The 12,512-nt window shown below is 37.0% G+C and overlaps 1 protein-coding gene across 3 annotated transcripts in view; it reads right to left on the reverse strand.

The window, feature by feature from the left end:
* Positions 1 to 990: 990 nt before the first annotated feature.
* Positions 991 to 12,512, reverse strand: part of NELL2 (NEL-like 2 (chicken)) — a 646,329-nt gene continuing 634,807 nt past the window's right edge. For 2 of the 3 annotated variants that reach the window (XM_006865319.1, XM_006865320.1), the window contains one exon: positions 991 to 1,728. In XM_006865319.1, coding sequence (XP_006865381.1) covers positions 1,678 to 1,728 — 51 coding nt within the window. In that variant the 3' untranslated portion in view covers positions 991 to 1,677. The remainder of the gene's footprint in view (positions 1,729 to 12,512) is intronic. The other variant, XM_006865318.1, reaches the window with a different exon arrangement.

Genomic DNA, 12,512 nt, shown 5'->3' on the forward strand with positions numbered 1-12,512 from the left:
GCAAAGCCATTTGAACTGCAAGGTAGGCAGTTCAAGCTCACCAGCTGCTCCTAGGAAACTCTATACAGGGTTGCTATGGGTTGGAATTGACTCAACGGCACTCAACAATAACGTGTGTATTTCTTTTTCACTTCAGGGCAAAAAATAAGACTGGGGCAATACTGGATTAACTTTCTTTATGGGGCATTCGTTTATCTATACTCTTTTCCCTAAGATTCTGGTACACGACAAAATTTAACATGGACTAGCATTCTCTTTTAACTTTGGAACTGTATGTTCTCATAAAACAAAGAAACAGAGATGTGAAGGATCAACTCTTGAAACGCTTCCCAACCTTCACAGGCTCCCTTCCTGTATGTGTGTCAGTTAGAACTCTGGCAGGAAACAGATGGCATTCTCAAGCTGGCTAATTAAAGAGAGTTTAACAAAGAGACTATTAAGTAAGATGTGACTGGAACTTGGGACACAAACCAGAAATGGTGCAGGTACCTCTCAAAGACAGTAAGATACATTACTACTCCTAAACCCGAAGGAGCAATGAGGAGAAGGTGTCATGAGAACCTGGAGAAGTTGGCTGTACAGAGAGAACTACCTGTGCAAGCTGCAGCCTTCAGACAGGTGACGCAGTTAATGGTAGTACTGACTTAACCGGGCAGGAGTCAGCCAAATAAAATACCCGAAAGTTACATCCTCCAGATATCCTGCCAGTTCTTCATTGGCCAAACCAGACCAGAATCCAGACATCAAGGGAACCCATTAGCACAGGCTATACAGGTCAGCTCCCACGATAGAGAAAAGAGTAAGAAACGAGAGGTACACCAAGGGTATCCATCACAGCCCAGACTTGGATTCATAACTAAGTGAAAATCCTCCTTCAGTTAGGAACAGCATAACAGAAGTTTGAACTAGAAAGGACTAGAAGAAGGAATTTGTTTCTTGAACCATCTGTGGAAACAATGAACACAGTCCACAATACACAAAGACTCACAAGTGTTATAAGGTAAGAGAAATATTTATTTAATTTTGCACAAGAACGAGCTTATACTGAACAAGTTCAACCAAATAATATTAAGTGCAGTAAAACAAGGAAATAAAGATGACGTTTCCTGTTAGAAAATATTAAGTAACCATGCCTGTGTGTTATTTTTTAATCATTACAATAACTTGTATCAGATTTCTTTTCAGAGTGTGTACTGTACATAACACATTATAGCTTCTTTGCTTTGTTTCTGAAAATATAATTCGCTCACTGCCTTACGCTTTTTATTTTTTGCAGTGAGAAGCCTAACTGATGAAGATTTTGATCTAAAGTAGCATCTTCGGCACCAGTGAAGCTGGAGGCTTTCTGAGATCCAATGGACTCGGGTTTATATCCACGGGTCACGATGCCATTGTGTGTGTTCCACACTCATTCTTTTATACGGTGATGTCAAACACAGGAGAGGCAGAATGGTGATTAATTTTTGCCCCAAGAATTTTGCTCACAAAATAATTTGCCTTTTGTGATTTTCTCAAGCTCCACAAATTTCATAATTGTAAGTTCAGTCAGCTACTAATGAAGCTGCACTTAGCTGCCCACAAATTATCCAATTTAAGTTTCAACATTTTTTTTTCTTTTTTGGTCTTTTTAATGAAAGAACATTCTTTAACCAAAAATCTCCTGTGAGACAGTTAACTTCACAGTTCCTGAAGGCACTGTGGATCCACTGAGCAACAGATGTGGCCATTCTAGAGAGGGAATAAAAGTAAAAAGAAGAGAGAGGTATGAATTTTTACTAAATTAAAAATATTTATTAAATTAAAACTATTAGTAAATGCTCACACAGATTAATTGGTAAATAGCCGTATCTGTTAAACTTATTTATTGTTTACTTCTGAATCCCAAAATGATGAAAGTTTTGATCACTTTTCATATCTCCATTATAAAAGAACTAATTATTATGCAAAGTTATTTGTGGTAAACAAACCATGGTGGTGGTAGTGGTGATGTGCCTTGGTGTTGGTCTGACTCATAGTAACCCTGCATAGGGGTTCCAAGCTTGTAAATCTTTATGGGAGCAGAAAGCATAATCTTTCTCCCATGAAATAGCTGGTAGTTTCAAACTGCTGACCTTCAGGTTATTAGCCCAACACGTAACCATTACACTACAAAAGTTCCTTGTTGTTAAGGGTTCTTGAGTCATCTCCGGCCCATAGCAACCCTGTATAGGGTTTCCAAGGAGCAGCTGGTGAGCTTGAACCACCGACCTTGCAGTTCAAACAGCTTTAGAGTCTGATGCATTAACCCACAGCGCCACACCAGGACAGAGCTCCTTAGACTAGCTTGATTTACCCATCTGACCTCCTCTTGTACAGCATTTGTTCTTTTACAATGAATGGTATAATAGCTGGAACTTGACTAGACTGCCTTGTTTTTCTGGTGCTTGCAAGTTTTCCATCTGTGATAGGATGCAATCTCATTTTCCTATCACTTATTTTAGTGGGAAATATTTGCGTTTTCCTGCTCTGATATTTTTCCACCTTACTCAGATTCCGGCTTTCACAGGTTTTCCTGTATTTATTCATTTGCAAAATATTTATTGTGTATATTGAGAACTAGATACATTGATACAGCTGGTGTTGCTGCAGGATAAGTACTGGACTGCTAACCACAAGGTGGGCAGTTCAAACCCACCAGCAACTCCACGGGAAACAGATGAAGTTTACTGCTCTTGTAAAGACTTACAGCCTCAGAAAGTCTATGATTCGGAACTGACTTGATGGCACACAAGAGCAGTAACAACGTTTGTTTCATTGATGAAGAAAGCAAAGTGATCACTGCTTTCATAGGACTTACAGTTTATCAAGGGAGAAAACTAGAAGTACCAAATAAACATATAATCACAAATTATGAAAAGTGCTAGAAAGGAGACAAACTGGAGGTTGTATTTAGATCACTAATGGACTGGCTACTTAGTTGGTGTGGCCAGAGTACATTTCGCTGTGGTGGTTACATTTAAACCACGATCTAAAGGAAAATAAGACAGCCTTGAGAAAAGTCAAATCAAATACACATGGAATAGGACCAATAAAAGCTTTAAGGTAAGGATAACAAGAGAATAGTTAAGACACTTAAAAAGGACTGTGTGAGGATTTTAAGCTGGTGATGAAAACAGTGTAAGTAGGAGAAATAGGCAGCAAAGAGCCAACAATGCATATTTCACTTTCATACTACAGTACAAAAATACTGTAATGTCTTAACAAAAAGGCAAAAGCATCATTTCTTATTCTTTTCATTCCTGGCACTTTCACTTTCTTCAACTAGCTAATTATAATGATAGTGTGAAAACATCACAATGATATTACAAGCAGGATGATAATAACTTTCCACTTATAGAGTGTGTACTCTATAGACACTTTGCCAGGCACTTTAAATACATTATCTCATCTCAACCTCGCACCATTCCCAGTGAGATCACTATCATTAGTAGCACCTTTTAGATTCAGAAATTGAAGATCAGGAAGCTTAAATGTCATGTCCCAAATCATAAAGGTAATAAATGGTAGGGCTGGGATTAAAATGCAAGTTAGTCTGATTCAAATTGATATTCCATTCTATATTGTGTCTCAAATAATTGACTTTAGATGACTGAAATTGTATTAGACTTTAGTATGCTAGAATCAAATGTGTCTTTGAAAGAAGAGACAGACTTATCTTAAATAAGATAAAACTTGAACATACATATTGAAATATATACATATGTGTGTGTATATATATATATATACAAGAGGACATTAAAGAGTTCACGGAAAATGGAATGAAAAGAGAATGGAATTTTCTGTGATTTTTAAAGGCTCCCTTATACATATATTATTCTGTAAAATAAGCCCTGGACTGCTAACCACAAGGTCAGTGATTCAAACCCACCCACCAGGCACTCCTCAGAAACCCTGTACAGGGTCACTATGAGTCAGAACCAACTCGACAACACTTTAACAACAACAACAACAACAGCATACACATATAACTATAACCTGTGTTGAATCACACCAAGTAAAGAAAATTCGCTCTATATCTGGGGATAATATTGCCAATTTAATCAAATCCTCTTCCAATGTAAATTGCTATGAAGCAGATTTTATTGATTAATTTTTAAATTATGACAGCAAAAAACTCCATAATCTTTCAGACCTTTAATGTCATTTTATAGCTTCATCATTAGGTTTAGACACAGAAGTTTTCTGACCATACTTAGTTAACATGGTCATTCTTAATCCATTTACCCAGTGAAATGATTCCCTAACAACAGAACTTCAAATTATATAAAGAAAAACAACAAAAAGGAGGAATTGTAAGCCTGCAGTCATGGTCAGAAATTTAAATATCTCTAACTCAGCAGTAGTTCATGTTTCTGGTGTGGCGCTGTAGGATCACACAGGAGTGTAAACAATAAGGTTGGTAGTTCAAGCCCACCAGCTGCTCCTTGGAAACCCTACACAGCGTTGCTATGAATTGAACCTACTCAAGGTCATTTAATAATAACAACAACAAAAAACTACTAACAATGCAATAATTGAAAACTTTTGAACCAATTTCATCTAAAATGACCCAAATGTCTAACAGGTTTTGCTATTGTTAAGTACTGTTGAGTCGGTTCTCACCAGTAACAATCCTGTATAGGTTTCTGAGGAGAGCTGGTGAGCTTGAACCACTGACCTTGAGGTTCAAACCGACTTTGAAGTCCAACGCATTAACCCACACCAGGATCCCATCAACAGGTAAATGGATAAATAAATTGTGATATTTCAATGCAATGGAATTTGACTTAGCAAACAAATAATTAACTGCTAATATCAACAAAAAAGGGAAAATGTCAACAACATTATATTGAGTGAAAGAGGACAGACATAAAAGAAGACATACTTCTATTGTATGATTACACTTACATGAAATTTCAAGATAGGTGAAATTAATCCATTATGATGAAATACAAACAGAGGTGGCTTAGAGGAAGTGGAAACCAAATAGGAGGGGACACAAAGATACTCTCTAGGTGTGGGAAATATTCTCTATTCAAATTATCCAACCTAGCAAATTTCAAACTTAGTAACTGTGCAAGTCACTGTCTATAAATATTGCTTGGTAAAAACCATAATAAAAATGGACTCACTGAAATTTGCTATTGATGTTGTTAAGTGCCATTGAATCCATTCCCACTTACAGCGACCCCATATAGGGTTTCCAAGGAGCAGCTGGTGAGTTTGAACCATAAGATTGGTGTGGTCCAGGGCTTTATCCTATAGCGCCACTCCAGGACTTCCAGGGAAATTTAGTCTACTAGAAACAGTAACCACCTCCCATCGAAACTAATTATAAAAGTTAATTACTTTTCATAGTAACTACTGCAATAAGACCCTGGTATTTCTGGCTATATTTTAAAAGAAATTATTGTCACTTTTTTCATGCTGCTGCTGGTGGTGGTGGTGGTAGTTATCTACTGTGGAGCCGATTCCAACTCATTGTGACATTGTATAGGGTTTCTGAGGCTGTAAATCTTTATGGGAGCAGAAAGTCTCATCTTTCTCCTGTGGAGCAGCTGGTAGTTTCAAACTGCTGACCCTGAGGTTAGCAGCCCAACTCGTAACCACCACTCTTCCAGAGCTCCTTCTTTTCATGTTAAACTCCAAAAATTAAGATTAAAATAAATAAATCTGCAGTAATTTATAGCAATTTAAAAAAATTCTACTACTATCAATATTTTAGTATGTTTTCTTAAATCCCATTTTCATATTTTTTATTTTAAATATTTTTACAAAGTTCCTATGTATTTCAGGTCACAGTTTTACCTTGTTGTTGTTGTTATGTGCTGTTGAGTCGGTTCCGACCCATAGTGACCCTGTACAGTTTCCAAAGCTGTAAATCTTTACAGGAGCAGAAAGCCTTATCATTCTCCTGCCGATCAGCTGGTAGTTTCAAACTGCTGACCTTGCGGTTCGCAGCCCGATTCGTAACCACTACAACGATACCAGAGCTCCTTAATTTGTATTAAATGTCTTGGTATAATGTTAACACCTACATAATAACATAATGTAACATATATATATTATGTAAATGTATATGATGATACATGATTCCAAATGATTCTATGTAATAAATATGTAATCATCATGTAGTAATAGAAGTCCTGGTGTGGTGCTGTGGGTTAATACACCGGACTACAAAGCTGGCCTTGCAGTTCCAGCTCACCAGCTGCTCCTTGAAAACCCTATACAGAGTCGCTGTGGGTAGGAACTGACTCACCAGCACTTACCAACAACATAGAATAATAATGTATAATATTAACTTATAATTGTGGTTATAAAATAAATATATAATCAGTATGTATAATAATGTGGACTCTGGTGTGGTACTGTAGGATCAGTACTGGACTGTGAAGTACAAAGTTGTCAGTTCTAACCCACCAACTGCTCCTCTGAAACCATATACAGGGTCACTATGAGACAGAACCAACTTGATGGCCCTTAACAGCAACAATATGTAATAATCTAGAACAATATAGATGTACAATTTCAATATAATATTTATATCCTGTAGCGTTACTAGATTTTATTAAACATTTTTGTATTGTTGGGCATTGGTTTCTACCTTGATTTGGATCACAAATAATGTTCAAATTAATATTTTCATGCATATAAGTTGTTACATATTTTAGATTATGTGAAATTCTTAGACCTGGTATTAAGGGACAAAAGATATTTGATATTTGTGTTCACAAGTATTTTTCAATGTCACTAATAGTGCTGGTATGGCACTGCAGGATAATGTGCTAGACTGCAAGGTCAGTTTGAAGTAAAAGGTAGGTAGTTCAAACTCACCAGCCATTCCTCGAGAACGCTATACAGAGTTGCTATAAGTCAGAATTGACTTAAAGGCATTTAACAACATCAACAGCAAACAGTATATATGCAGGAGAAAGGTGAGGTTTTCTGCTCCTGAGAAGAGGTAAAGCCTCATAAACTCTCTACAGGGTTACTGTGAGTTGTAACTCTGTATCTACACTGTATCAACAACAGTTAACACCACCACCAATAACTCAATGTACAGTCCTGGTGTGGCTCTTTAGGATAAGAACTGGACTTCTAACTACAAGAGTGGTGGGTCAAACCCACCAATCGCTCCTAGGAAACCCTATACAGGTTTGCTATTAGTTGGAACTGACACAAGAATGACAATTTCAATACATCTTTATCAAAATTGGAAAATATTATTAACCCTTCTCTTTTTTAAAAAATGACTTTTTTTAATCCTTTAATTTTCATGTGGATAAAGTTCTTATCAGAAACTGAGAACAACCTACCAAATACAGTATTATGATAATAACTTTCTATTGCTTTCATCACTAAGAGAGTTTGGTGAAATCACAATTAAGAGAAGACTCAACCAGCAGGAGAGCAGTCTAACACAGTTCGTCTGCTTTTGTCTTTTAATTTTTTACAAAATTATATTTGGGATGTGTCAGCCCTTGTAGGACTTATTTTGGTTATCACCATACTCAAAGGTACATTATCTTATACAAAAGAACTGTATGAAATTTTATTTTTACTTTTGTGAATTGAGTGAAGGTTTACAGAGCAGATTGTCCATTTTCATTCAGCATATCATATACTTTGATCCAGTGCAACGACTGTAAATCCCTCCATGTACCATCAGTTAACAGTATTAACAACTATTGACTTTTAACACTTGAACTCCTCCCTATGTCTCCTGCTAACTGTCTTTCAATCTCCCTCTTGTATACTGCCTGCCCCATCACCCACATTAACACTCACCAGTTGGAAACTCTGTATCTGCACTATTCCCTCTTTTTGCTTCAGTTGACTTTATTACAAATTGATAATTCTGGTTCCCTATATTCAGACTTGTAGGTTTGTTTTTCTTTAAATACTTCTATATCTGGATTGTGTTCTGGGTGTTGTTGTCATGTGTGTTAATCTCAGATTGTTGTCTGCTGTTGTTGGCTCTCAGTCCTGAAAACATCCATTAGTATTTTTTGTAAATTTGGTCTTGTTATTACAAATTCCTTTAATTTCTGATTATTTGGAAATGTTGAGTTTCACCATTGTATTTGAGGGATAGTTTTGCTAATTATATGATTCTTGGTTGTCAATTTTTTTTCTTTTGTATATGTCATCCCATTGCCTTCCTGCCTGCATAGGTTCTACTAAGAAATCAGAGTTTAGTCTTATTGGTTCTCCTTTGTAGTTAACTTCTCATTTTTCCTAAGCTTCTCTCAGGATTCCTTCCTGGGCTATGGTTTTGGAAAGTTTGATTATGATATGTCTTGGTGCTCTTTTTTGGGGTCATTGGGGAGCATCTTCAGGGATACTAGAGATGGAAGAATTCGAAGATAACGCTGGTTGCAACAGCTCCCCAAGCAGGTCAGAAATGATCCCACTGACTCCACATCATAGACTAAGCCAAGCCAAATGGAATAATAAGTCTTAAAACTTTTTATTGGGATTTGAGTGAAGGTTTACAGAGCAGATTATCAGTTTGGCATTCAACAAATCATATACTTTGCTTCATTACAATGACTGTAATCTCTTGCATGTACCATCAGTTAACAGTATTTACCTCTATTCACTTTAACTCTTGCATTCCTCTATCCTGTTTGGGGTTTGTTCAGCTTATCTTCTCATTTTTCATGGTGCTAGGGAAGTTTTGTTGTTGTTGTTGTTATGTGCCGTGGAGTCGGTTCCAACTCATAGCGACCCTGTACAGGGTTTTCAAGGCTGTAAATCTTTACGGGAGCAGAAAGCCTTCTCTTTCTCCCGCGGAACAGCTGGTAGTTTCGAACTGCTGATCTTGCGGTTCACAGCCTGATTCGTAACCACTACGCTACCAGAGCTCCTTAAATCATTTACAATTTTCTCTGTGGTTTTTATTATCTTTCCTGTTCTGAAATGTTGGTCACCCTAAGCTATTCCTCTTCATGGTGTCCCACATAAAGTCTTATATTTTCTTTGGATTTTTTCATTCTTTTTTTCTGATTGCTCTTTTAGCATACTAGTATTGAGAGATTTATTTTCAAATCATTAACCTGGCCTTCTATTTTTTTGAATCTACCCCTTTGTCCTTTTAATGTATTGTCTATATCTGAAATCTCAGTATTAGTCTTCTGGATTTCTAATTGCATGTTTTGAAAGATTTCAAATGTTACATTTATTTAGTCTGTTTGTTCTTATATTTTATCTTGCAATTTTCTAGTTTTTTCTGTGTTTATGCTTACCTCAATCTTCTTGTAAATCCTTTGCTGTTGTTTTTGTTAAGTGCTATCGAGTAGGTTCTGACCCATAGTGACCTTCTATAGGGTTTTGGAGGAGTGGCTGGCGAGCTTGAATTGCCAATCTTGCAGTTCAAAATGACTTTGTAGTCCAGCGCATTAAGGTACCTAATTCTATTACATTTCTTCCTCAGAAATATTTTCTGCATCTGCATCTTGGTAATTTGCCAGTGCTAGTCTCTCTTGTTTCTTGGTGTGAGTTAAATTGTCTGCTGTCTCCAGGAAATTGCGGTGTTTTCATATTTGCATTTAACTGATGATTTTATGATGATGTGTTCTTAGGCTTTCACCAGCTGTCTCCTGTGGGAGTAAAGAATGGAGCATGTGCACTATATTCTGTTCACCATTCATGTACCCCAGTGTAGGGTGAGTTTGAATGGCATTGGCTGCTTTCTGTCATTGATCAATAGGAGCTGCTATTGGTTCTTGCCCAGTTAGTGGAATGGCAGAGGGTGTGGTTCTGGCTGCAGTGTATGGACACAGTTGCTATCTCATGTTGGGTGGGAAAGAAGAGAAACCCCCATCCACAACACACATACAAGGAAGCAGAACAGAATAGATAATAAACAACCAACAATAAAAAGAGAAAATAATAAAGGAAAAAAATTCATTAAAAACAGGTAACAACCAGAAAAAAACATAATAAGAAAAAAAGAGGGATGGGAAAATAGAAAGAAAATCTTAGAAAAACCAGAGAGAGGGAAGATGAAAAGAGAAAGAGAGTAAAAAGTAGCAAAGCAAGATCAAAAGGGAAAAAAAAACAAGACGGGGAATGAGAAATAGAAGAAAAGTAGGAAAATAAAAAGTGGATACAGAAACAATAAAATTCAACAAAAGGGAAAGAGAAGAAGGAGGAGGACAAGGAATAAACCAACAGAATCAATGAAACAACAAAAGGGAAATAAATAAACCACAAGACAAAAATTAAAGTGCAGTGTAGATACTGAATCCAGACAGGAGAAAACTCGGAGGTGGGGTGGGGTGGCATGGGATGGGAAGATCCTGCAAGCCAAGGAGCTTACCAGTGGGTGTGGGAGGGGTGTGACAGCACAGTTCTTGGCTCTACATGGAGTTCCTATTGGTCTCAGTGTTATCTCTGCTCAGGACTCAATCTGGAAGTAGTTCTCGGAGTACTTTGATCAAGCTGGTTTCAAGTTTTAGGACTACAGGGCACCTGGGGGCAGGGTGAATGCTGGTCTAGTGGCTTAGCATGTTCTGTAGGTCTGGAGTTGTTGTAGTTAGGTGCCATCAAATCAGTATCACCCTACACACAAAAGAACAAAACTCTGCTCAGTTTTGCACCAATCTCACAATCTTTGCTACGTTTGCACCCATTGCTGTTGCCACTGTGTCACTCCATCTCGTTGGGGGTCTTCCTCTTTTTTTCCTCCCCTCTACTTTACCAAACATGATATCCTTTTCCAGGGACTGGTCCCTCCTGATAAAATGTCCAAAGTCTGAGAGACAAAGTCTGGCCATCCTGGTTTCCTAGGAGCATTATGGCTGTACTCTTCCAACACAGATTAGTTTTTTCTTGTGGCAGTCCATGGCACTGCATCAATTCTTCTTAGGTCTTCCTTATTCACTGTCCCACTTCCACCTGCATTTGAGGTTACTGAAAATGTTATGGCTTGGGTCAAGTGAACCTTAGTTCTCAAACTAACATCTTTGCTCTTCAACCATTTAAAGAGGTGTTGTGCAGTAGATTTCGTTAACAAAATGCATTGTTTGATTTCTTGACTGCTGCTTCCATAAGCATTGATGGTTGATGTAAGCAAAATGAAGTCTTTGTCAACCTCAATATTTTCTCCATTTATATGGATGTTATTTATTGGTCCAGTGGTGACTGTTTTTGTTTTCTTTACATTGAGGTACAACACATACTGAAGGCTGTGACCTTTGACCTTCATCAGTAAATATTTTAAGTCTTTTTCATGTTCAGCAAGCAAGGTTGCATAATCTGTATATCACATGTTGTTAGTGAGTCTTCTTCCAATCCTGATGCCATATTCTTTTTCATGTAATTCAACTTCTCATAGTATACAGATTGAGTATGTATGGTAAAAGAATACAACCCTGTAGCACAACTTCTCTAATTTTAAAGCATCCAATGTTCCCTTGTTCTAATCAAACAGCTGCTTCTAGGTCTATGTACAGGTTCCACATGAGCACTATTAAATGTTCCAGAATACTCATTCTCTGCAATATCGTCTATAGCTTGTCATGATCTACACAATCGAAAGCCTTTGCTCAGTCAATAAAGCACAGGTAAGCAGCTTTCTTGCATTCTCTGCTTTCAGCCAAGATCCACCTGATGTTGGCAATGACACTCATGTCTTCTTCTGAATCTGGCTTGAACCTCTAGCAGTTCTCTGTCAATGTATTGTTGCAGCCATTTTTTAATTACCTTGAGCAAAATTTTACTTGCATGCACTATTAATGATATTGTCTGATGATTTCTGCATTCCATTGAGTCACCTCTCTTTGGAACGGGCACAAATATGGATCTCTTCCAGTTAGTTGGCCAGGTAACTGTTTTCCAAATAGATATAGATGAGTGAGTGCCTCTAATGCTTCTTCAGTTTGTTGAATGATTTCAACTTGTATTCCATGAATTCCATGCTCCCTTTGCTGTATGTATGTATGGGAAAACAAGCATTTTTCTTATTCATTTTCAGTTTTTTTTACTCTAATTAAGTAACGCTGCTAATATTTTCCCATCTCTAGTTGTGGTTTTTATTTTGCTTATTTATAGAAGCTCTAACTTGTTCTTTGAGGTTTATTTTATCCATCCTAAGCTTAGAAAAGCCATCCCCCACTATAATTTTGATAAATATTTGACTGTGGTTCTTTGTTTTGATCTATTTTTTAATACTTTGTCAATGTGGAATTTATTTTAGTTTATAATATAATGATATCTAAAATGGTTTTCTCCAAAATTTCTGTCCAGTAATTCTAACATATTTGGAATAATCTTTTCATGCTTCATTGATTTACCAAGCTCCCTTGAATACTCATATATTAGATTCTTTATAATAATAGAACCTATATCTAGGATGGAGTACTGGTGTGGCACTGTAGGATAAACACTGGACAGAAGTTTAAATCCACCAGCTGTTCCTCAGAAACCCTATAAAGTGTTGTTATGAGTCAGAACCAATTCAATAGCACTTAACAATATATGGGGCA

Source organism: Chrysochloris asiatica, unplaced genomic scaffold (genome assembly GCF_000296735.1).
Source record: "Chrysochloris asiatica unplaced genomic scaffold, ChrAsi1.0 scaffold00077, whole genome shotgun sequence".
In the NCBI taxonomy this organism is placed as follows: domain Eukaryota; kingdom Metazoa; phylum Chordata; class Mammalia; order Afrosoricida; family Chrysochloridae; genus Chrysochloris; species Chrysochloris asiatica.